At 50.6% G+C, this 25,016-nt stretch overlaps 2 protein-coding genes across 3 annotated transcripts; both read right to left on the bottom strand.

Moving 5' to 3' along the window:
- Positions 1 to 337: 337 nt before the first annotated feature.
- ELK1 (ETS transcription factor ELK1) lies at positions 338 to 15,349 on the bottom strand. Of its 2 annotated transcripts, XM_025857956.1 has the most exons (7): positions 15,228 to 15,299; positions 7,775 to 7,923; positions 6,890 to 7,163; positions 3,691 to 4,140; positions 2,593 to 3,039; positions 1,807 to 1,908; positions 338 to 1,721 (listed from the first exon to the last, which is right to left on the bottom strand). In XM_025857956.1, exons 2-7 carry the CDS (start codon positions 7,900 to 7,902, stop codon positions 1,623 to 1,625), a joined length of 1,500 nt encoding a protein of 499 aa, XP_025713741.1. In that variant the 5' UTR covers positions 7,903 to 7,923; positions 15,228 to 15,299; the 3' UTR covers positions 338 to 1,622. The 2 variants fall into 2 exon arrangements, with proteins under 2 accessions (XP_025713741.1, XP_025713744.1); XM_025857959.2 differs by lacking the exon at positions 7,775 to 7,923 and having other exon boundaries at positions 15,228 to 15,349.
- Positions 15,350 to 16,599: 1,250 nt separating this feature from the next.
- UXT (ubiquitously expressed prefoldin like chaperone) lies at positions 16,600 to 24,559 on the bottom strand. Its single transcript, XM_025857971.2, has 7 exons — positions 24,507 to 24,559; positions 24,223 to 24,329; positions 23,131 to 23,212; positions 22,924 to 22,991; positions 22,548 to 22,655; positions 16,905 to 16,968; positions 16,600 to 16,699 (listed from the first exon to the last, which is right to left on the bottom strand). The coding sequence occupies exons 2-7, from the start codon at positions 24,318 to 24,320 to the stop codon at positions 16,646 to 16,648; spliced, it is 474 nt and encodes a 157-aa protein (XP_025713756.1). The 5' UTR covers positions 24,321 to 24,329; positions 24,507 to 24,559; the 3' UTR covers positions 16,600 to 16,645.
- Positions 24,560 to 25,016: the final 457 nt, after the last annotated feature.

Genomic DNA, 25,016 nt, shown 5'->3' with positions numbered 1-25,016 from the left:
ACAGTGCCTTAGTCCGCATTCGGTCTCACGGCGACTTCCTAGCGCACGGCCGTAATTTCTCACCCAGACACGCTGTCGTCTGTGGTTCCAGCCGCCAGTCTCTCACACGCACACACACGCGATCGCAGCTTTCCACTCTCTCTCTCTCTCTCTCTTCTTTGCACAGCTGGTTACCAATCTGCAGGCTCGCCGGCTGTCTCCGACCCACGCCGGTCATGCTCTCTCTCACAGTCCATGTCACACCCTCGCCGCCTTCCACAGAAAGTCACGCCTGTCACCGTCCGTCCCGGTGGCCTCGGTGGGGGGAGGGGCGGAAAAAGGCGAGCAGCCTCCAGCGTCACCTTTAAAAATATATATTTACAGGAACAATTCCCCATTCTCTGGGACTCTTAGAAAAAAAGATCCATTTTTGGGGAAGTAAAACAAACAGTGGAGACAGGTGTAGCACCGTCCCCCAAATCACCAACCCCCAGGTCCCCAGGCCCGGGCTGGGCCGATGCTGATAGGAGGTGAGCCCAGGAGTCCTTTGAACCCACCCTCTCCAGCCTGGAATTCAGACAGGACAGGCTTTATGTCCCCCCTTCCTCCCTCCCAACTCCAGGGACACGTAAAGGGTCCTTTGTACCCGCCCGCAGGAAATTGGGGGGCTGGGAGGGAGGGAGCTGAAAATACACGTTTGGTATCAAAAATAAACACTTGGGGGTGGCAGGAAGATTCCCCCCCCTCAAATCCCTTCCTTCCCACCCACCCCATCTCAGATATAGGAAGAGATGCTCCCCTCTCCCCTATTGAAAAGCCCTGTTTAAAAATAGATTATACTATCAAAATGGCAGGGGGCGGGGGACAAGGTGACCTGGAGTACTGGCTGGAGGGGCCCCCCAGACGGGGACCGCTCCCCAAAAAAACCCTCCATTGGGAGGTAACAGGCAGGACCCCAGGAGTTTGGCAGATACAGGAATGGCTTCTCAGGGGGAGAAGAACAACAGGGGCATTCCTCCCTGGCCTAAAAGGTGGTATCTGAGACAAAGGCTGGGGAGGTGGAAATTCCTATTTCAAGGGTGTGAGTCTTTCCTTGGCCAAGACTCCCAAACCGTGAAACGGCACAAATGCTTCCTGGACCCTCGGGTATGGCCAGGAATAATAAACGACAAAAAGCTAACCTCTTCTACTCACACCCCAAAATGGAGACAGGGCTCCCTCAGCTTCCCAAGGGCAGGCTGAGAAATAAATAAAGAAAGGTCCTTCTCAAGCCAGACCCCGATTGTCTCATCTTGGGGAGAAAATGTGGAGATGGGGGAGATGTCCTCACCAACCCCCCAAAAGGGGTGGGCCAGGCTCCTCCCAGTGGCCTTCAAAAAATAAATAAATAAACCGTCCCCACCACTGCAGTAGGAGACGTGTAAGGGCGGCCACTGGGGAACTGACCAAGAAGAGAGAAGTTGTATGTTTCCTGTGGAAGGGTCACTGAGAGATCTTTCCTAAGAATCCCTACCCCACCACAACTAGAGCACAAGTCTGTCAGCTGAACTATGTTTCTCCTTGAGACGGCTGGCTGGAGAGAAGTTCAGGGCCATGGATGGAGTGACCCCAGAAGGGGGTGGTGGTGGTGGTGGTGGTGGTAGTCATGGCTTCTGGGGCCCTGGGGAGAGCACCACGGGGGTTGAGAGGCCATCCACGCTGATGGAAGGGATGTGCACCTGGGCGCTGCCACTGGATGGAAACTGGGGACAGAAACAGGGAAAGATCATGGATAGGGGCCATGCTAGGGTCTCTCACCCTCTCCGAGATGGGGGAAGGGGTTCCTACCTGGAAGGAGAGCTTGGCTGGGCTACGGGGTGCAATGGGACTCAGGGTGCTCCAGAAGTGAATGCTGGGGGGCAGCGAGCTGGGTGTCAGCAGCACCGGGGTCTGTGGGGAAGGGGCGGTTGGAGCTCAAGTGAGTAGAGGGCAAGTTGGGGGAAAAAGAGAAGGAACGTGGCTCCAGTCCCACCAGATTTCCCACTCAGACTTCTGAGATCACCCTCCCAAAGTGTACAGGCTTAGCCCCTAACTGCTAAGGTCAAGCCCATGACACCTCTCCGATGTTACAGACAATCCCTCCCAGCTCCCCGAGAGCCCACCTCTAGCTTCATTGGGCGAGACCACCTACAAGACCCCATCCACATGTCGCTTTCAAACCTCACAGGTCACTCACTATCCCATCAGTTTAGGATCAACCTCCAACTCCTACACCCCACCAACCCATATACTTCACAGGAAACCCAGTAAAGAAATCCCAGACCAAAAAGCCCCACGCAGGATCCCCAAGCCATGCCCCGACGCAGAAAACAGTCCCCCGCCCTCCACGCAAAGCCCCTCGGTCCCCCCCCCCCACCCCCCCCACCCCCCCCCCCCCCCCGCCAAGATCTGCCCTTCATTCCAACAGCCCGACCCTCGGCACCGGAGACTAGCTCGCCCTCCCAGGGAATCAAGGCCGTCCCTCCAGCCAATCCCACTCGAAGGCTCCACCCTCCCGCTCACCCAGACATAACCACACTGGCCCCTGCAGTCTAGCTCCTCCCTCACCCGCCGCACCCCTTCACAGGCACTCACCAATGTGTGCGTGGGTAGCAGGGACGGGGTCAGCGCTGGCCCCGGCGCCTGCAGCCCGGAGCCACTTCCCGATCCTGGAGTCCGTTCGGGTCCTGGCCCACCCAGCAGGCTCGGGCTGAGTGGAAGCTCCAGGTCCCGGGGCTTCCGGCCCTTCTGAGGCTGGGCGATCTCTGTGCTGGAAGCAGTGGAAGCCGCGAGGCCGCCCACCTGCGCCGCAGTCTCCATGACGACCGCGGGCAGCCGGGCCGGCACGCCCTCCGCAGGAGGGACTTCCGGCCCGGCCTTAGCGGCTTCCTGCACAAACCCCGCCTCCCCACCGACTGCAGCTTCCAACTCTTCCTTGGGCCCGTCCACTTTCACTTCTGGGGGCAGTGGCCTGCCCAACCCGGGCTCCACATTCAGCTCTTCTGATTTAGGGTTCTGGGCCTCGGGTGGGGTCAGGATGACCTGGGAGAGGAGGGGGGCGGGCAGAGGGGGTGCGTAAGGATTGCTGGGCTAGTGAAGCCAAGGACTTGTCTTGGAAAGCAGGACTTGGTACGGGGGCGGGGGGCGGCATGACTACACATCAAGACAGGTCCACCAGCAGGACGTGGGAGACTGCCAAGGATGTGGGGCTTCTTCTGAGGCAGCTTCTCTCTGGGGGACAGGGCTTCCCCTAAGGGTGGGCCTCCTGGGGATACTGCCCTCATTCATGAAAGCAGTGGTTCTCAACAATTTGCCTTAGGGACTAGCAGCGTGTGCCTCATCTGGAAACTAGTTAAAAAGACAAAGTCTCGTGCTCATCCCCGATCCACAGAATCAGAAACTGTCGGGGGTGGGCCCTAGAAATCTGTCGGGGGTGGGCCCTAGAAATCTGTCGTTTAAAAAGCCCTCCAGGTGATTCTGATGAATGCTTAGCTGAGAGAACCTATGCCTTAAGCAACTAACATTCAGGGCACTTGCATGGCTCTCCTCCCCACCCCCTTCTCCCAGGGAACTTCTGCGTTCCTCCTTCCACCATATCTAAATAGGATGTTTGTGTCCCTTCTACCAGCACCCCTCCTCATCTGGGAATTGCACCCCCACCCTCTTACTGAATTTCCATATTCCAGTCCTTACCTGCAGAGGCAGGCCGGCCTCGTCGGCCTCCAGGCAGGCCTCCAAGGGGCTTGGACTGGTGCTCCTGCTCCCAGATGGGGGCACCGCTGCTGCCGAAGGGGTGGTGTTGGGGAGCACTGAGGCAGGCCGAGGATGAGGGGGCGGCTGTGGCTGTGGCTGCAGGGACTGGATGGTGAAGGTGGAATAGAGGCCTGAGCGCATGTACTCGTTCCGGCTGCTGCGTGCCAAGCCACCCGGGCCTGCCATTCCTGCACCCTTGGGCGTGCCTGGTTTCCCAGAGGCAGCGTCCCCGGGGACAGCATGTACAGCAGTGGGGGCGACATTTGCCACAGCAGAGGTGATGGACACCTCGGGCTGGGGCGGGCAGTCCTCAGTGGAGCACCTCGCGACTTCGGGGTAGGACACAAACTTGTAGACGAACTTCTGGCCGCTCACTTTGCGGATGATGTTCTGGGAAGGGAGGAGATAGGATAAAGGGCCTTAGAAGAGAGGGCCCGGAGTGGAGGGAGAGTATGGATGAGGGGGCTGACGGGTGAGTCTCCCGCGGTCCTTTCTGCCCCTCTCCTGTCTTTTTACACATACACCATTCCACCTCCACATCTGCCCCCAACTAGGTACCCTCCCTCCCAGCCCACTTCTCACCTGCGTCTTTCCCAATTTGGGGGCTCCTCCCTTCTCCTCCTTCCGTTTCTACCTCTCTTCCCCATTGTGATTCCCCGCTCTGTATTCTTCCCAGTGTCTCCCCTTTCCCTCTTCTCCCTTCCACAACTCTTCCTTTAGTCTACTGCCCTTCTCCCCTCTGTCTCCCCTCCGTGTCTCCTTCCCATCCATCCCTCTCCACGTCTCCCCATCACTCTTCATCTCCATCTGTCCAGTCCCCCCACCCCCACCTCAGAGACACACACCCACACCCCATGGCACCTCTCCACAATGGGGCCCACCAAGGGGAGTCAGTGCAGGAGCAGGCTTTCCTCCTGGCTCCCAGAACCAGGGGTGTCTGTGGACTAACAGGGCCAGGCCTTGGGGGTGGCTGCCAGGACAGGTGGGGAGTGTGGCTGATGCAGTAAGACAGGAAAATGAAGTAACTGATGTAAATATTGGAAGAGACCAAATTAATATCGAAGATTGTGGTGATGAATTATTAATATAGAGGATTTTTTTTAAAGATTTTATTTATTCATTTGAGAGAGCAAGAATGAGAGAGCGAGCGAGCACATGAGAGGGGGGAGGGTTAGAGGATTATTTAAAGCTATCGATAGAGACGTAGACCAGGGCAAGGTCACCAGGAAGAACAGGCTGAGAAGCCTCATTCTTGTTTTTGTTTTGGGGCTTCTTTTGGTTCTCGTAATTTATATCTTGACTTAGCTGTAACTGGGGAGCCTCATTCTTAATACTGTGGTACAGGCGGTGCCTGGGTGGTTCAGTCGTTAAGTATCTGCTTTCAGTCCAGGTCATGATCCCAGGGTCCTGGGATCGAGCCCCGCATCGGGCTCCCTGCTCAGCGGGAGGCTTGCTTCTCCCTCTCCCACTCCCCCTGCTTGTGTTCTCTCTCTCTCCGTCAAATAAATAAGATCTTTAAAAAAAATACTGTGGCACAGGTTTAAGGCATACCTGGGTGGCTCAGGTCATAATCCCAGGGTCCTGGGATTGAGCCCTACATTGGGCTCCCTGCTCAGTGGGGAGTCTGCTTCCTCCTCTCCCTCTGCCCCTCCCCCCTGCTCCTGCTCTCTCTCTCTCTCTCTCTCTCTCTCTCTCTCACTTGCTCTCTCTCTCTCTCAAATAAATAAAATCTTAAAAAAATAAAAAATTCTGTGGTACAGGTTTAAGCTAAGGCAATTAGAAAATGAAGTGACTGACAGCAACCAGATAAGAGCATTAAAATACTGGTATCAATATTGGGGGGAATCTCAAGGCTGGCTGGGGGGATCGCAGAACACGTCTACGGTATTTCAGGATAGGTCTGGAGGGTCTCAGGGGTGTTGTGGTGGTCTCAGAGCACAGAATGAGGCAGCCTCAGTGTTGTTTTGGAGGCTTCAGCTAAAGGAATAAAATACAAGAATGGAATAATTGCTGTAATTTATGGTGTGCAGCATAGGTCCAGGGCTGTTCTGGGGGACTAAAGGCAGCTGGGGGGCACTAGGGCACCCTAGAGACATCTTAATGCTGGTCAGGTATGTCACAGGGTGGGTTTGTGTTTCTCAGAAAAGGAATGAAAAGGGATATTCATTAATATTGTTTTGGAAGTTCCAGATAAAGAAGAAAATGAAAGGTGAGGGACGGGAAATCCATCCAGCACTTGTCTGAGAGTCTGAGAGGTTGAGGAAAATTTAAAATTTTAGCTATATGAATAAGATGATAAAATAATAAATTGCTGGGGTGGACCAGTGTTGCTTTGGGGATGCATGAGAAGGGAGTGTGGGGCTGGCATTATACGCGTTCTTTATCTTAGCTAAAGGAACGAGAGAAGAAAAGAACTGACAAAAGTGTTCAGCATCCTAGAGGATGAGGTAAGGAAAGGTTAGTATAATATTGCCATGGACATTTTGATGCTAGGAATAAGAATATTCTGGAATAAGAGCAGATTATGAAATAACTGAGGAAGTCCAGGACTGCTCCAGTTCCAGAAGACAGGATAAGGAAGTCATTATTAACACTGTTTTCCAAAATTTTGGCTATAGGCATAAGACAAGAAAATGAAATGTTGGGTGGGGTAGAGTAGAACAGCATGACCTTGGGGGCCTCAGAAAGTGGGTGAGTAGGGGTATTAGTATTACTACGAAGGGTTCAGCGTTAAAGTAATAAGACAAAGAAAATACCTGAGATTGGGGCGCCTGGGTGGCTCAGTTGGTTAGGTGACTGCCTTCAGCTTGGGTCATGGTCCCAGGGTCCTGGGATCGAGCCCCATGTTGGGCTCCCTGCTCAGCAGGGGAATCTGCTTCTCCCCCTCCCCCTGCTCATGCTCTCTCTCTCATTCACTCTCTCTCTTTCAAATAAATAAACAAAATCTTAGAAAAAAAAGAAAAAGAAAATACCTGAGATAAATGTTTGGGGTGCCCAACATTGGTCTGAGAGTACGAGAGGAGAGGGTAAAAAACAGTAAATTCTGTTTTCAAATTTATAGCTATGACAATTAAGACAAGAAAATGAAATAACTGACATAAATGTCGGTGGTTCCCAGCCCTGGTCCCAGAGGCCTTACCTTGTCATAGTAGTACCGCAGGGCCCGGCTGAGCTTGTCGTAATTCATGTTGGTCTTGTTCTTACGCAGCCCCCACAGCCGGGCCACCTCCTCAGCATCCACCAGCTTGAACTCACCGCCATCCCGTGAGGTCCAGGAGATGATGTGGCCGTTGCCTTGTTCTCTCAGCAGCTGCAGCAGAAACTGCCACAGCGTCACAGAGGGGTCCATCGCTGGGGGAGCGCTCACGCCATCCCAGGGGTACCTGGAGGGCAGATGGCTCAGAGCTGAGAAGCTGTGAACACAGAAGGAGGCAAAGGTCAACAGGAGGAGAACTGCTTTCTTGCCATCTTGTCTCCACCTCGATTCCCAAAGCCCACCGTTGTTCCCTAAACACCCTCGGACTGAATTCTAAGCTCCTCAGCATGGCTTTGGACGACTCCCCATAATGATGGGAGACTTTTGGGGACAAGAGGATGGTGTGAATGTATTTTGCATGTGGGACAAACGTGAATCTTTGGGGGCCAGAGGACAGACTGTGGTAGGCCAAATAATGGCCCTCTCAGAAACGTCCACATCCTAGTCTCTGGAACCTATGAGTGTATTATGTACACGGCAAAAGGCACTTTGCAGATGAACTGAAGGTTACAGTAAAACCTTCTCTCTTATCTGCAGGGGATATGTTTCAAGACCCCCAGTGGATGCCTGAAACTGTGGACAGGACCAAAGCCTACATATACTATGTTTTTTCCTATACATATACACACAATAAAGTTTACTCTATAAATCAGGCACAGTAAGAGATTAACAACAATAACTAATAATAAAATAGAACGATGATGGCAATATACTAGAATAAAAGTTATGTGAATGTGCTCTCTCAATATCTTATCGTTCTGTACTCACCCTTCTTCTTGTGATGATGTGGGATGATTAAATACCCATATCATGAGATGAAGTGAGGTAATGACGTAGGCACTGTGACATAGTATTAGGCTACCACTGACCTTCTGATGACAGGTCAGGAGGATCATCTTCTGCTTGACCACGGGTAACTGAAACCGCGGAAAGCAAAGATGCAGATAAGGGGGGGTACTACTGTATGGACCTCAGGGAGATTGTTCTGGATTATGTGAGTGAGCTGCATCTAATCACAGGAACTCTTACTAAAAAAAGCAAGAGGCAGAAAGAGAGCTCTGAGAGATGCAATGACAGAAGAGGCAGGAGAGATTCAAAGCATGAGGGAACTGACCTGCCATTACTGGCTTTGAAGATGGAAGAACGGAGCTCGAGCCTGGGAAAATGGTGGCCTCAGAAAGGTGGGAATGACCCTCAGCTGACCGTCAGTAAGGAAACAAAGACCTTAATCCTACAACCTCAACGAACTGAATTCTGCCAGCAAGTTGAATGAACAGGAAGCAGATCCTCCCGTGGAGCCTCCAGAAAGTAATGCAGCCTACCCACACCTGGGTTTCAGCCTGGTGAGGCTGTGCTGGACTTCTGACCTCCAGAGCGCCAAGATAATAATAATTTGCCTTGTTTTAAGCAGCTATATTTGCAATAATTTGTTACAGCAGGAGTAGAAAACTAGTATAGTGCCCCTCACCTGAATGTTTTCATTTGCATCCTCTGCCACATCAAGTATCAAGTTTTCCAGGAGGTTCCTTCTGCTAGCCCCCCGCAAAAGCTGTTCACACTGTGTGGGGCTCCCTTCTGCCTAGAAGTCTTCCCCATCGTTCCAGTCCCAGCCACAGGAGCCTTGCCTTTCTGAAGCGTTCCTGAAACTCAATGCCTGCTCTCTTCTACTTTGTACTCCTCGGGCCTGTTATGGTCCCTTTATGTTCTCCTCCTTGGTACCAGCAATAACTAACATTTGCTGAGTTCATAGGCTTGGCTGGTATTGTTCCAATCAGGCAATATGGCCTACCAGACAAGCACTCAGGCTCTAGAGCCAGATTGCCAGGACTGGAATCCTGGTTCTGCTACTTATTAGCAGTGTGACCCTGGGCATATGCTTTAACTTCTTTGTGCCTCAATTTTCCCATCTGTAAAATAGGGATAATAACATGCTCACCTGTGAAATAGGGATACTAATAATACCAAGTTCATAGAGTTAGCGTACAGATTAAATATCATGTGCCTGGAGTATGACAAGCTTTTAATAGATATTAGTTTCCAATTTGTTCATAATTCCTTATCTGCTATTCCAAAATCCAAAAAGCTCTAAAAACAGAAAACTTCTTGGGGCACCTGGATGGTGCCGTCGGACAAGCATCCGACTCTCGGTTTCGGCTCAGGTCATGATCTCAGGGTCGTGGGACCCGAGCCCTGCATTGGGCCACATGCTCGGCGCGGTGTCAGCTTGGGGATTCTTGCTCTCCTTCTCCCTCTGCCCCTGCCCCCGCGCATGCAAATGAATAAATAAATATTTATTTATTTAAAGTAAATAAATTTAAATTTAAAATAAATTTAAATAAACAAACAAATCTTTATTTCTTTATTCTCAAATAAATAAATTTTTAAAAACAAAACAACAAAACAAAAAACCGGAGAACTTCTTTATCACCCTTTGGGCAGCAAAAACAGATTTGAAATGAACGAGGCCCTTTCTGGTCTTTAGTGATTCTCACTTAGTGTGACTGTTTATACATTCTGCTACAGAAATCTGAATGTGGCTGATTACTGAGCCCACTGAGGGCATTATGTAATATTTCTTTTTTTCTTTTTAAGATTTTATTTATTTATTTGACAGAGAGAGACACAGCGAGAGAGAGCACAAGCAGGGGGAGTGGGAGAGGGAGAAGCAGGCTTCCCAAGGAGCAGGGAGCCCGATGCGGGGCTCCATCCCAGGACCCTGGGACCATGACCTGAGCCGAAGGCAGACCCTTAACGACCTGAGCCACCCAGGTGCCCCTATGTAACATTTCATATGTGCACCTTGTTACCTTTCTAAAATCTGAAATTCTGAAACACATCTGGCCCCATGGGCTTTGGATAAGGGCATGCAGACCTGTACTGCTATTTTTATAGGTACTGACTCATTTATCGTTCATCACAACTCTGGAAAGTAGGTGCTCTTTATCATCGCTAATTTACAGAGGAGGAAGCTGAGGTACAAAATGTCCAGATGACGTCTATGGGCCACAGAGCCCAAATGGCCCAGCCAGGATTTGGATCCCATGCAGTCAGATTCCCGTTGTCTAAGCATGTAAACCATTAGGCTAAACTGCCCCCACGCTGCTCCCTCAGCGCGTCCCGACAGAACGGGCCCTTCCCCGCCCCCCTCTTTGCTGCACTGGAGGGCGATCTGGAAATAAACATGGAGCTTCCTATTCCTTAAGGAATGCGCTTTCATCGATCAACTGTTCACTGGCTGGGACTGTTGGGTTATGAATAAGACCTCCCAAACCAGGTTTTAAAGAACCTTCCTTCATTCTTTAATCCGTAATGAAATACACAGGATGATCAGCATGATCCTCTCATGTCTGAGCTGTTTTGAAGTTCATTGGGCGGACACAGTTTTAGGCTACTATACAAGTCACAAAACCGTGAAGTGTCCACGTTTGAGAGCCCTGTCATCAGAGGCTTTACTGAGTTGACTTCAAAGACCTGCTTGTTTCAGAGGCACAAAGAGTTCAGTGTGACTCCTGGTGGCGAAGACAGGCAATTTTACCAGATCCTCTTTCAGCCTCGAGAGGACCTATTAATTAAGATAAAATCTGACCGTTTGCTCCAAGCCTCAACAGCACACAGGGTTTTGCGTTTTGTTTATTATCATATTTCCCACTTGACCCCTCATAAGAGGCCTAGTAACCTGCCTTCCTCGGGTGTGTTTACTTCTCTTCGTCTCATTCATTTAGTAAGCATCTACTGAGCGCCCACTGTGGGCTGGGGGCTGGGGATAATAGCTGTGAACAAAACAAAAATCCCTGCTCTAGTGGAATTCACATTTCAGTGGGGAAGACCGTTAAGAAAGAAGGTAAATGAGTCAAAGAGTACATCAGATGGCGAGAAGAGCTATGGAAAAAATGAGGCAGGGAAGAGGTTGTTATTTTTGAAAGGGTAGTCAGGCGAGGGTAGGCCCCAAGCAGGGGACATGTGAGCAAACACCTAAATGAGGCGAGCGAGTCAGGTCTGTGATGGCCCGGGCAGCGGGTTGATCCAGGCAGAGGACACGCCCAGGGTGAACAACCCTGAGGTTGGAGCGCGCTGGGCAGGTCAGAGGAAGAGCAAGGAGCCGGGCAAGGTCAGAGAGGAGGGGGGAAGGGTGCAAAAAGGAGTAGGGAGGTGAGAACAGAGGGGCCGTGGGGGCCAGACTGAGTGAGGCCTTTTTGGGACCTGCCAGGCCTTTGACTATGAGTGAGAGAAGAGCCACACGAGGGCTGCGGGCAGAGGGGCAACAGGCCATGACCTGGATTCTAACAGGATCCTTCCGGCCTTTGTGAGGAGAGAACCGGCTGGAGGGGCTGACTGCAGGCTACTGCAAACGGTCCAGGCGAGTGATGGTGGCGGCGGCAGTGGAACTGGGGAGGAATGGCTGAGTTCTGGATGAAATGTGGAAACGGCGTGAGCAGGATTTGCTGACAAGAAAGTATGGGGCGGGGGGAGTGAGAGTGACATCACCAAGGGTGATTCTAGGTTTGTGGCCTGAGCGCCGGAAGGATGGAGCTGGGGACCGACTGAGATGGGAGTGCCGCCGGAGAGCAGGGTTCGAGGTAAGATCGGGAGGTCAATTCTGGAGATGGTCTCAGAGGCCCGTTCCACACCGATATGTATGCGATGAATAATGATACTAATTTTCAAAACGGTCCTACAACCCCTACTGTGTGTCACACACCGTCTTAGTCATTTTAGCTCACGTGATCATCAAGCAACACTGTGGGGTGCGCATTATTATGATCCTCCCATTTTCCAGATGAGGAAATAGGGGCGGAGTTCAGTCACTTGCCCAGAGTTCTGTAGCAGGAAGCCGGCAGAGCTGGGGTTCGAGCCCAGGCAGTCTGGCAGCAGGCAGGGATCCCGGGGCTTTACAACAGCCACTCTCTATGAAGAGAGACAGAGAGGGAAGACCCTAGAGGGGGTCGGGGATGGTATTTCACACAGGGTGAGCAGGGAGGGCTCCCCGAGGAAGTGACTCGTGGAGGTAGCAAGCCATGCGGCCATCTGTGGGAAGGGTCTTCGTACAAAGACTCTAAGGTGCCCACGAGCTTGGCACCCTACATCATGGGCACCGTGGCGTTCATCCAGTTTCCACTTCGGAGGATATGTATGTACCCTACCCCCTTCTCACACCTGATAAACTATTAGATGATCCTCAAGTGCTGCTATCTCCCGGGCAGAATGAATTCTTCCTCTGTGTGATCCAGTGTGCCGAATAAACCTGTGTGCTCTTGCAAAGCTCTCCTCTCTGGGTCTCCAGTCTCCTATTCCTCTGCCCTGCTCTAGCTGTGCGACCTCGAGCAAGTTACTTAACCTCTCTGGGTCTGTTTCTGCATCTGCAAAAGATCCTCAAAATACACTATTCTCAAAGGCTTTTGTGGGGATTAAGTGCCAATACATGTAAAGGACTTAGAAAAGTATCTCTGGCATGTGGTAGACACTCGACAAATGTTAGCTCTTAGCGTGTGTATCAGCCTTCTCCCTCCCCCCACTCCCCAACCTTATGTATCACCACGGCCTATACCATCTGGCTCCCATCACCACTCTAACCTTGCCTCCTGCCTGCCTCCCTCCCTCTGCTCCAGCCACAATGACCTCCTTCACGTTTCTTGAATGTACTAGGCACAATCCCACCGCAGGGCCTTTGCACCGGCTGTTCCTTCTGCCCCTAGAACACTCTTCCCCTAGACATCATGGCTTCCTCCCTGATCTCCTTCAGGCCTTAATTCAAGAGTCACCTTCTAAGTGAGGCCTGCCAGGTGCCTAAGATTTCAACCACCCCCATACTCTCTCCCTGTCTTCCCTACTTCATTTTCCCCCTTAGCGCCTGTCTAACATACTATCTAATTTTACTTACTGTTTTATTTATATAGTCTGTCTCCCCCACTTTTAGCAAACGTCTGCTCCACAAGGACAGGAATTTCTGCCTGTTCTGTTCCCTCCCATATCCCCAGCACCTAGAAGAGTGCCTGGTACTCAGTAGGTGCTAAGTGTTTGCTGAATGAACAGTCTCAACTAGCTTTTTCAACTAGCTCTCATATGCCCTCTTCACCTCCATCTCTCCCACCATCCTGATTTGTCTGAAATAATATTTTTCACATTCATTCATGCAATAAATTTACTGGGCACCTACTATATACTAAGTATATTTACCCAGCAGTAAATAAGCAAACAAGAAACCGTAAGCCCTCACGGGACTCCTTTTCCAATGGGGAGGGACAATAAACTGGTAAACTACACAGTGTGTCTGATGGTGACCAAGGGCAAAGGGACCAATAAAGCCAAGAAGGGCCCTGAGGCCTGCTAAGTATGTAGGTTCAGATGGTCAGGGACAGGCTGACATTTGAACAGAGCTCTGAAAGGAATCATGCAGAGATCAGGGGGAGAGTGTTCCAGGCAGAGAACAGAACCGATGCAAAGGCCCTGAGGCTGGACTGCATCTGCTGTGTTTGAGGATGAGTGAGGAGCTCAGAGTGGCTGGCACAGAGTTGGGGGGATAAGGCGCAGGAGGTGAGGCCAGGGAGGTGACTTGTTTTATTAACTGCCAGGGATGCTTCACCCTGTGAGGGGATTCTAGTTCTGATTCCTCCATTCTAGAAATGAGGAAGCAGGGGCAGAGGGAAAGTGGTTAAATCACCCGGGTCATACAGCTGCTGTGATTGGGGATGGAGGGGTGCTGAGACGAGGTGTGGAGTGGAGACAACTCTGCAGGCAGGGGTGATGGCAAGAACAAAAAGCCTGGGGATGGCAAGTAATTTGGTGTTTAAGGAGTGGGGTCTCACGTGGGATGGGATGAAGTGAGAGAGGGGAGCCTCAAAAAATTATTTTGTGTTCTGAGGGGCAACCTAACCGGGTACTTACCTCCGAATAAGGTACTGAACCCCCTATGCTGAACTTTCCTGAGCACCTGTCTCACAGGGTTGTGGTGAGGATTAAATGAGCTCACTGATACAAAGCACTTTGCCAGGTTCCTAGCAGGTGCTCGATAAACCTTAGCTCCTAATGGCATTATCACTATCTCTGATGCATTCACTTATTGTAGGGAGGCAGAATGTCTTAGGGGTTAATGATGTGTATGGGGGGGGTGTTCTAGAGTAAAAAAGACCTGGGTTCAACAAACACACAGGATGAGCCACTGCTAAGGAGGGAGGGGGGCAGGGAAGGCCATGGACTGATCCACCACGAGGAAAGGAGGAACAAAACAAAAGCACCCTCCTGGAGGGGGGATTACAAAGCACTGGACTCAGGGGAGGGCATGGGGGTGTGTGCCTGAATGCAAGCACATGGGTAGCAGGGAAGCCAATGAACAGATCCACAGCAAAGGCCGGGGCGGGAGGGGGGGGGGCGGAGTGCAAAGGCTCATCTTATTTACGGGAGCGGGGGGAGCAAGGGGAGCAGAAAGACATACTGACTGTACCACAAGAGATGGGGTGAAAAGCCATCACACAGACTGCTTAAAAGGAAAAGGGAACGAGGCCATGGACTGGGCTACTGAAAACGAGGTGATAAAAAGCACTAAACTGACTCACTATTAAAAGAAAGGGGGAAGCCCAAGGACTGGAGCAACAGTCTACAAAAAAAGGAGAGGGCAATGGGCTGATGACTAGGGGGATGTGAATACAAGCCTTTAGACTGGTACACTGTAAAACGGGGTGTGTGACAGAACCATGGACTGATGCACTGGGGGACTGGAGGAGGCAGGAATACAACTTCACAGATTAACTCACTGTTAAAGGGGGTGGGGGGGTGTACAACGCCACGGATTGATTCACTACAAGGAAGAGGAGCCGTGGAACAAACAAGGCTACAGACGGGGCCCTTGAAAGTTGAGGACAGGAGAAAAACAAACATTCAGATGCACCTACTGTCAAGGAGTCGGACAATGCCAGAGCCGGCTCCCCTCTAAGTGGGGGTGGGGGCAGGACCATGGACGAGTCCACCCTAAGGTGGGGTGGGGAGAAAACACAAGCACGCAGACCGATCCATTATAAAACAGGAAGGGGGGGCTCAGGCCACGGTCAGATCCACTACAAGGGGCGAAGGGAGGGGACAATACCACAGGCAGGTCCACCAGCCATGGTGGTGGCGGTGGGCAGTCGAACACCAGAAGGCCACGGGCCAAGCCACATCCCTCGCGCGGGGGCGGGAAGGATACGTGGGGTCACGGACGGGCCCTCCACCCTCCAAGCCCCGGGCTCACCTGTGTGTAGCGCAGTGGCAGTATTGGCAGCTCCGGGGGGCGGGGGCTCCATGCGCAGCCCCACCGCCCCCCAGGCCCGGGCTCCGAGGCGGCGGTGGCGGTGGCGGCGGCGGCGGCGGCGGCGGCGGCGACGGCGGCGGCGGCGGCGGCGGCGGCACCTAGATGCCGCCCCTGCTTTTCCTCACCGCTCACGTGGGCCTACAGAGGAGGAGCCGAGCATTCTGCCGCTCGTGGGTTGGACAGAGCGCCTTGGATCGACCGCGCGGCTTCCAGGGTTGGGGAGGCGGGTCCTGCCCCACAGAGCTGTGCCGTGATTGGCCCAAGGGGGACTGATGGAACGCAGATGGCCGCCTGGGTTCCGAGGGGGCATGCTGGGCCCCGCCGGTGCTTCACGCTGATTGGCTCAAGACTGACAGCCCGTGGGCGATTGACAAGACTCTGGGGGCGCCTGCCTCACAACGATTGGCCTACACGGAAGACAGCCTCCGAGGACAGGGGCGGATGGACTCTGCTTTCTGCTGATTGGCGGATGAGGGAGTCCAGACAGCTGCCAAAACACCAACGGGGCGGTGCTGCACGCCACGCTGCTCAGCGGAAGCAGGACTTGTATGGAAGTGGGCGTAGCAGCAGGCTGGCAGGGGGCCGGACCAGGGCTGTGCGTAGGTGGGCAGGGTAACTCTATAGTGATTGGCTAGAATAGACGATTTTAGAACGGAGCCCAGATAGGAGGGTTGGACAGCAGCCAGGCACGCAAAGGAGCGCTGAGTGGCGGAAACTAAATGCCTACGAGGAGGTCAGCGTTGAGCAGCAGCCAGTTATAAAGGGGCGGAACCTGGCTCTGCGTTGATTGGCGGAAGCTGGACTCAACCTAAAATAGGGGCCGGACCAAGGAGGGCGGGATGCGGCTCTGCACCCATTGGTGGAAGCTGGAACTATTTAGAAGCGGGGTGAGGCCAAGGTTGGGCCGAGACGGGCGTGGGTGTAATCTAAGGTACCCCGGTCATGACTGGGGTGGGGGAGAGGCGCAAACCTTAGGGCCAGGGATGAAAGGCTGATTGCCTTGGGAACAAACCTCCACCCTGAATCGGCCCATTCTCTATGATAAGTCAGTGTTACGTCCAGGAAGAGAAACAGAAAAAAAGAGAAGGGTCAGGTGGGAGGTCCAGGTTGCCAAGACGACAGAAAAGAGGGCAGAGTGGAAAGTCAAGTGGCAAATGCTGCCAGGCAACAGGCTGGAGGCGGGACTTCAGGGGTGCTTTATAGGTTCCACACAGAGGCTGGATCTCTGGGGCTCCTGGTAACTTTGTGCTTTCGAAACAGGGCACCTTAGCAAACAGCAGGGGTTTAGGTGGGGAAAGAAGGGCCATGTGACTCAAAGGCATTCAGGCTCTTTAATGTCTGAGGAGGCGGGGAAGAAGTCAATGGTGAGGTGTCTCCGGGAAATTCTGCAGGCCTTGTAGTTCTCTAAGCCCCTGAAAAAGAGGACAGAAGAGACTGAGCAGCCTGGGTCCAGGCCTCCACCCAGGCTTGCTGTGACCTCCCCTCCCTCAGAGCCAGCCTGGCTCCAGCTTAGAGAGAAAGATGGTCCTTCCCGTCCCTGGCTCTCTCCCTTCCTCGGGTCACACCACCCTGAACACGTTTGGAGATAAGAGTGGGAGTGGGGTGAGCTGCTCTCACCTCTAGCAACATGTGGATATGGGCCTTGATATTCATGGAGTCCTTGGTGAGGCTGTCGCTGAGCCTGGAGAAAAGAAACAAGAAAGGGCGAAGTGGGCCCCACTTACGCTCATGAGGATGATGCTTCCGCATCACTTCCAGAACTACCTGCGTCCTGGAGGACTTCCACGTGGCAGGCGGTAGGACGTGCTACTGCCCGACCACTCCTGTGCACAGATGCCTGGCCACCATCTGGACTGCACTGATTCGGAGACGCTAATCGAATCCCTACTCTATGCCAGGCAATTTTAGGTACTGGGGAGAGAACAGCAAACACAACAAACAAAAATCTCAGCCTTGTGGAGCTCGAGTTCTCATTAAGAGGGACGAATTATGGAATAACATCTAAAGTATGTCAGATGGCTATAAGTAAAATGAAAAAGTTAAATGATGAGAGAGGCTAAGGAGTGCAGGAGTGGGGGCTACAGTTCTAATGAGAGTACTTACAAACGAATGCACTGAGAAGCATTTGAGTAAAGACTTAAAGAAGTGGATCATGTGGATAGATGGAAGATGAATGTTCCAGACACAAGGGCCAGCACATGCCAAGATGCTGAGGTGGGAGTGTACCTGGTGTGTTTGAAGCAAAGAGGCTGGTGTGGCTGAAGAAGACTTAAGTGAAGGGGGAACGGTAGGAGGTGAGGTCAGAGAGGTAAGCTGGGGAGGCAGATCGTGTGAAACCCACAAGGCTCTGACTTTTACTCTAAGTAAAATGGGAGCCAAGGGAGGCATGTGATCAGAGAAGGGATGTGAACTGACAAGGTGTTTTTTTTTTTAAGATTTTATTTATTTATTTGAGAGAGCGAGTGAGCATGAGCAGGGGGAGGGGCAGAGGGAGAGGAGGAAGCAGACTCCCTGCTGAGCAGGGAGCCCGATGCGGGGCTCGATCCCAGGACACTGAGATCATGATCTGATCTGAAGTCAGATGCTTAACCAACTGAGCCACCCAGGTGCCCCACTGACTAGGGTTTAAGCAGATCCATCTGGCTGCGGTGTGGAGGACTGGGGATAAGAAGAGCTAGTGTGGAAGCAGGAAGTCCAGTGAGAAGGCTACTGTAACAGCCCAGGTGAGAGATGGAGACTCAGACCAGTGTCAGCAGCTGAGGTGATGATTAGTGACTGGATTTGGAATATATTTTGAAGGCAGAATCAACAGGATTTACCAAACGGTTGAATGTCAGGTATGAGAGAGAGGACTCAAGGAAGATGCCAAGGCCTAAGCAACTGGGCAGCTGGAGTTGCCTCAAACCACTCTGGCCCTTGACTGTTGAGTTACATAAAAACCAGTCAGTTCCTTATATCTTCTGGGCCGATTGGATCAGTCTCACCCAAAAGAATCCTAATTGATAATACAAAGGATCGATCAAGGCCCTTCTGAAGAATAAAGAATGAGTAAGAGTTAAATAGTAAGAGAAGGCCCTTTCCCCAAAAAGGCCAAGAGGCAGGAAAGAGCTTCGGAGGAGCAGTCAGGAAGTCGGAGGGTTAGGAATTAAGTGAATGGTGGAAGGAAAGTGGTACAAGAGAAGGTCCCAGAGGTAGAAAGGGGCTGGATCACGCAGGGTCTTGATACTATGATAAAGAAGGCGGATTTTATTGTGCTGAACCTCTGTCAAAGTAGAAATCAATTTTAGGCAAACTAGATACGGTAAGGAAAGTAGAAGGTAACAACACAGTTAAATCGGAAAAAAAAAAATACAGCACCGTAAACCCGTTTATATATCAGCATCTCCCAGATTTATATTTTCAGTCCAGACCCCTCTCCTGAACTCCAGCCTTGGGAGTTTTAACTACACCTTCAAGAACTCCACTTCAGTGTTTTATAAGCACCTTATACTGAACAGGTCCTAGGCTGAACTCCTGGGTGTTCCTCTCCAAATCTGCTCCTTCTCTATCTTCTCCCTCTCAGATCATGGCAGCTCCATCCTTCTAGTTGTTCAGCCCAAAACTCTCACACCCCACATCCAATCAAGCATTCTGTTTAAAATTGCAACTGCTCCATCCTAGGCAATGTTTCATTTCCTTTTTTAATTTTTTTAATTTTATTTTTTTTTTAAGATTTCTTTATTTGAGAGAGCGAGAATGAGAGAGAGAGAGTACATGAGAGGGGGGAAGGCCAGAGGGAGAAGCAGGCTCCTCGCCGAGCAGGGAGCCCGATGCAGGACTCAATCCCGGAACCCCGGGATCGTGACCTGAGCCGAAGGCAGTTGCTTAACCAACTGAGCCACACAGGTGCCCTCCTTTTTTTATTTTTTTAAGATTTATTTATTTTAGACAGAGAGTGGAGGAGGGGCAGAGAGAGAGGGAGAAAGAGAAACCTCAAGCAGACTCCCCACTGAGCACAAACCCTCACCCAGGGCTTGCTCTCAGGACCCTGAGATCATGACCTGAGCCCAAATCAAGAGTCTGGTGGCTTAACTGACTGAACAACCCAGGCACCCATCCTTTTTTTTTAATTATTAAAGTATAATTGACATGTAACATTAGTTTCAGGGGTACAACATAATGATTCGATATTTGTATACACTGTGAAATGATCATCACAATAAGACTAATTAGCATTGGTCATCATACAAAGTTACAAAAAAATTTTTCCCAAGCAATGTTTTTTTCTCTCCGTCCCCTGCTGTTCTCTGTAGCATTGCCAACCTGGGACATACTACATCACTTACTTATTTTTTATTGTCTGGTTTCCCTGACTAGAATGTAAGCTATGTAAGAGCAGAGGACAGAGACTGGTCTGCTTTGTTCCCTGCTGTATCCCCAGGATGCAAACTGTGTGTGGCACATAGTAGGCGCCAATGTATGTTGAATGAATGACTGAATGACCACTCCATTCAAAGGTACCTGAAGTCCTCAGGAAACGGTTGAGTGTATGTTTAAAGACAAGAAATCAATGAAACATGGTATTGTTGCTGAGAACAAGAATGCTTTCAAGAATATCTGGGGTAGTACTCAAAGAACACAGTACTGAACCTGATCAGCTTCTAAGGGCAATCTGAACATCAATAAAGAGAACAAAATTAGTTAATGGTACAAGCGTAGTCTAGGAAAGGCTATGAGTTGCAACACTTTTAAAAAAGGAGAAAAATACAAAGTCCACCAAATGCTAGTTGTAACGCAAATGAGAGATGTTTAATTTTTTGCTACTGCTGCAATATGTAAGGCAGTGTTAACAGTCAAATGGTTACTCTGTCTCTTTCTCTCTCTTTTTTTTAAAGATTTTACTTTGAAGCAGTCTCCACACCCAGTGTGGGGCTTGAACCCACAACCCTGAGATCAAGAGTCACACGCTTGACACACACTGAGTGAGCCAGGTGCCCCTATTCTGTCTCTTCTATAGTTACACGTCTCTGGACGTGTATTCCTTTCTGTGTAATCAGGAAAGAATATACACACAGATCTGATCCTCCCACTCCCCAAAGAAATATGCTAAAAATAAGAAGGACTGACAGTCCTTTTGGTTGCATAAAATAACCTGAAAGAAAGTTAGTTCAAAGTGTGTCCCAAGGAACAAAGTATTTTCAAGAGGAGAGTGAGCTACCCAGACTCAAATCTTCATCTCCTAGAAAGATTAAACTTCTAGGAAGCCCTCCTAATTATAATAAAATAATAAGAGATTCAATCACATTTCTCATTACACTAATAAACCAGATAAATGTATCAAAAAGATCAGACAAGGAGGCAGGCACTGACAATTTAAATATGTTTTTGGGAAAGACATCAAGTCTCAAACAATTAAAATTTCTATCTGAAAGGCTCAGGAATCCTGTGACATAACAAGGAAAGTTTTGTTATAAAAAATGGATGTGCGGCTCCTGGGTGGCTCAGTCAGTTAAGCGTCTGCCTTCGGCTCGGGTCATGATCCCAGGGTTCTGGGATCGAGCCCCGCATCGGGCTCCCTGCTCGGCAAGAAGCCTGCTTCTCCCTCTCTCACTGTCTCTCTCTGTCAAATAAATAAATCAAATCTTAAAAAAAAATGGATGTGGTCTAAATGACCACTAGTTCAGAACTCTGTTGGCCCATGAAAGCAGGCCCCTCGACCCCTTCACCAATTGGTCTGATCACTAAGATTTAGAAATCTCAGCAGATCTGAGGCTCTTTTGGGTCTACTAACACTGAAACCTTGGAGTGGTTTGAAAAGAGAAGAATTACTAAAACCAAGAGAGAGGCAACTCTGGCAGAAATGAACGTAGGAATAAATATAACCCAGAAGGCATTTTAGATCAGTGGTATTCATTCTTGTGAGATGGTATTCATCTAAGTGTATTGCTTGGTGTCCCCTCTCTTGGCATGTTTGCTTGCCTCTCGGCAATTCTGCTAACGTGGTAGTCACACGTGGTCCCCTTGCCAGGAATGCTCTCCCCAGATAGCCCCATGGCTTGTTCACTCAACCAAGAGACTCAAATGTCATTTCCCCTGGAAGGCCTTCCCTAGCTACATCTCAAACCTCTCATCCACACTCCCAATTTCCTTTCCCTGCACAAAGCCTTAAACTCAACTGGAGCCCATACTTTCTCCCCACATTACCTTCCCCTCCACCACCAGAGATCTGCTTCAATGCCCCCTTCAATCTGGTTCCAGCACACCCTTTTAAATTCATTCAACAAACACAGAGTGCCTATTGTATGCTATGTACTACTATATCTCCCTTTGTAAAGCTTATATCCTAATGGGTGAAGGCAATGAATTTTAGAAAGAAGTAAATCACACAGTAAACATCAAGAGGTCATAAGCAGAACAAGGGAGGGGAATGAGGAGTGCCAGGGGTTACAATCTTTTTTTAAAGATTTTACCCATTTAGAGAGGGAGAAAGAGAGAGAGGGAGAGAGAGAGAGCGGGGAGGGGCAGAAGGGGAGGGAAAGGGAGAGACTCTCCAAGCAGACTCCCTGCTGAGCGCAGAGCTTGATGTGGGGCTCTATCCCATGATCCCGAGATCATGACCTGAGCTGAAACCAAGAGTCGGATGCTCAACTGACTGAGCTACCCAGTCACCCCCAGAGGTTGCAATTTTAAAGTTAGGTTACAGAAGGCCTCGTTTCGGAGGTGACATTTAAGAAAGACTCAAACCGAGTTAGAAGAAAGGAAGCCATGTATGTACCTAGGAAAAGCGTGTTATAGGCAGAGAGCACAGCCACGGCAGTCACCCTAAGGTGGGATCATTCTGAGGGTGTTTCAAGAAGCCCGGGAAGGTCAGTGTGGTGAGAGTACAGTGAACGAGCAGGAGAATTATAGGGGGTGAATTCAGAGGTAACTTGTTTTACTGTTACTGATTTATAGGCCGAAACCTCCTGGATCTGGTCAAAATTAGGCCTTCAAGGAACTCTTCTGTCTTGTTCACTGCTGCCTCCCCACTGCTAAGTACAGATCCTGCCATAGAACAGATAGCCAACAAATGTGTGTGAATGAACAATACAAAGACCATTTACTGAGTGGTTACTATGTGCTATACTTGGGGCTAAGCTTTGCGTCTCCACTTTCCTCAGCCCTAGCCCTGAGGAGGAGGGAAATGGACCCTGAAGTCTCGTCCCAGGGAACCGTGGGGAAAGGGAGAAGGGTGCTGCAAACGGTGGCATTTTACACACTATCCTCATAGAATGGACTTACTCTGTGAGGAGATTGCTCTTACGATCAATGAACTTGAGAGCTTCTGCCAGTGTCAACTCCAGGAAAAAACCATATCCAAGGGCCACGTAAATTCGTGAAGTGTCTGGGCTGAGGAAACAATGGTTAGAGGAAGTGCGGGAAGTCCTTATCACTGTTTAGCATACTATACAGTTCATTGAAGATTTTTTTTTTTAGTCCACTCCTCCCACCTTCCCCTGGGAGGGCAGGGATTTTTGTCCTATTCGATTCACTGTCATATCCCCAGCACCTAGCACAGTGTCTGGACCATAGCAAATACTAAAAAAAAAAGTATTTGTTGAATGAAGGAAGGGGGAAGCTGAGCCCTGTGGGCTCAGAGGGGCAGGTAGACACTCACACAACTGTGTCAACGAAGAAGTTACAGCCCAAATCCACCTGCATATATAACTCCGAGGGCTTAGCTTCCTGTGGGGCCAGGGAAAAAGAGGTAGGGGTCAGTGGTCAACTTTCAGGTCAGCTGACAGGTTTTGGTCTGGGATCTCTCCTCCCATCCCCCTCCCTTGCCCACACACACCAAAATGGTACCTAACCTTGGTGTTTTTACCTGAAGTCGCTCAATGACATTTCTCAGTTGAAGGTATTTGGACAGCTGCTCATATACCTTGTCGCGATGGTCCAGCACTTTTCTGATGGGACAAGAGGACAATGGTGACCAACAGGAAGCCCTGGCCCTTTCAGAATACCTCATATTATGACTGAGACCCTCATGTTGCCGTGCCCTAAAGAAACATTTTAGTGCGGAAGTTAAGATTTGAATTGTGAGTCAGACTGCTTGGGTTTCAATCCAGGCTCTCCTTTTTTACTAGTTGTGTGACTTTGGCAAGTAAGTAAACTCTTTAAGACTCAATTTCCCTATCTATAAAAAAGGGATGACAAATATTACCTCACAGAGTCATTAGGAGAATTAAATGAGTGTTTACTACAAAGTACTTACAATAGTGCCTAACCAAACAGTAAGCTCTATATATGTATTAGCCATTATTTGTTAGTACTATTATCACACTCTACTCCCAGTGCCTCCCTCCAATCAGAATATCCCATTCTCAAAAAAAAAAAAAAAGTGTCCCTTTCTCACCCTAGAAAAATCTTCCATCCCTTTAGGATGTTCATTATCCTACTTCTGAACACGCTACTTCCTGCTCAGATTAATAATGACAGTAATAATAATTTGTCATACTCATTGAGCCGGTACCGTAGTATCTATGTTAAATCCTTTACAAGGACTGAACACATTAAAAAACTCAAAACCACCCCATCAGGAAGGTTCCATCAATTTTCCCATTTCACAGATAAGAAAACTGAGGCACAAAAAGGCGAGGCAGGGTACAACGTCTTCACACGGATAGCGAAATGGCCAAGCCAAGGATTCGAACCCGAGAACTCCCGCTTTGGACCCTAGCTCAACCGGTAAGTGAGAGAGGAGGCCGCACATGCGCAGACACACCCTCCACTAAGACCGCCACATCCCAGCCCAAGTCGCACCCCGGATGTCGCCCGTCCTTCTCGCCCGATCGGCGCACGGGGCCGGGCTCCGGACACCTCGTCCACCAATCAGAAGGCTAGGCCTTGACTTCGAACGCCCCGCCCCCCCCACGTGGAACGTTCCACACGCCCGGCCCTCCACGCTGTCACTCACCGCAGGTCCCGCTGTAGCACGTCACAGATGAAGGCCTCATAGCGCAGCACTTTCTCCCCTGTGGCTTCCAGCGCCCGCCGTTTAGGGGGCGTCGCCATGATGTGTTCCTGAGGAATGGGGAGGGGGTAGACCACGTTGACCACTCAGTTTGGCCTCCGGCACAGTACATCTGCACCCTCTCAACAGCGGGAGTGGGCTCGTCCGGCTCCTGCCCGGGGTTCTGCCTTCTGCCCCTCCCAACTCTGGGACTCGGCCACCCAGGGACACCCAAACGCGGCCCTCACCTTAGACCCGCCGGCAATAAGAACGGTTGCTATAAACCGTGACTTCCGGGTGGCGCGGGTGAATGACGTACGACAAGGGCGCTGGCCAACCAAATAGCCAGGTGGGGAAGGCGGTTCTAAGTGGCTGAAAGCGGGAGAAGCGGAGGAGAGAAGGGCGGGGCTTTGGGGAATCCGGAGAGAGTACGCACGACCGCAGAGCGTGGGAACCGGGAGGCGCGCGGAGTCTGTGGGGACTGTGTGTGGCTCGCGGGGGCGGACTTTCCTGGGGTTTGGCGGGTTCTGGGGGAGGCGGGGCGCACAGGTGGAGGTAGAGAGAGTAAAGCATTTAGTATTTAAAAGTCAGAGCTTCGGAAGTAGAGGGGCAAGAACTGATTTATGGTTCTGGTTTGTAAAAGGAAGAGTTCCTCCCTGAGAACTATCGCCGTGGATTTTGATTTTTCACACTGGAGATCTGGGTTTGACTCCCGATAATGGGAATGAATGTGAGCATTAAAAAAAATTTTTTTTTTA

Source organism: Callorhinus ursinus, unplaced genomic scaffold, assembly GCF_003265705.2.
Source record: "Callorhinus ursinus isolate GAN/ISIS: 27379988/994484 unplaced genomic scaffold, GSC_fseal_2.0 scaffold16, whole genome shotgun sequence".
NCBI lineage: Eukaryota > Metazoa > Chordata > Mammalia > Carnivora > Otariidae > Callorhinus > Callorhinus ursinus.
Note: the sequence above shows the minus strand (reverse complement) of the source record. Positions and strands in the feature narration are given on the sequence as shown.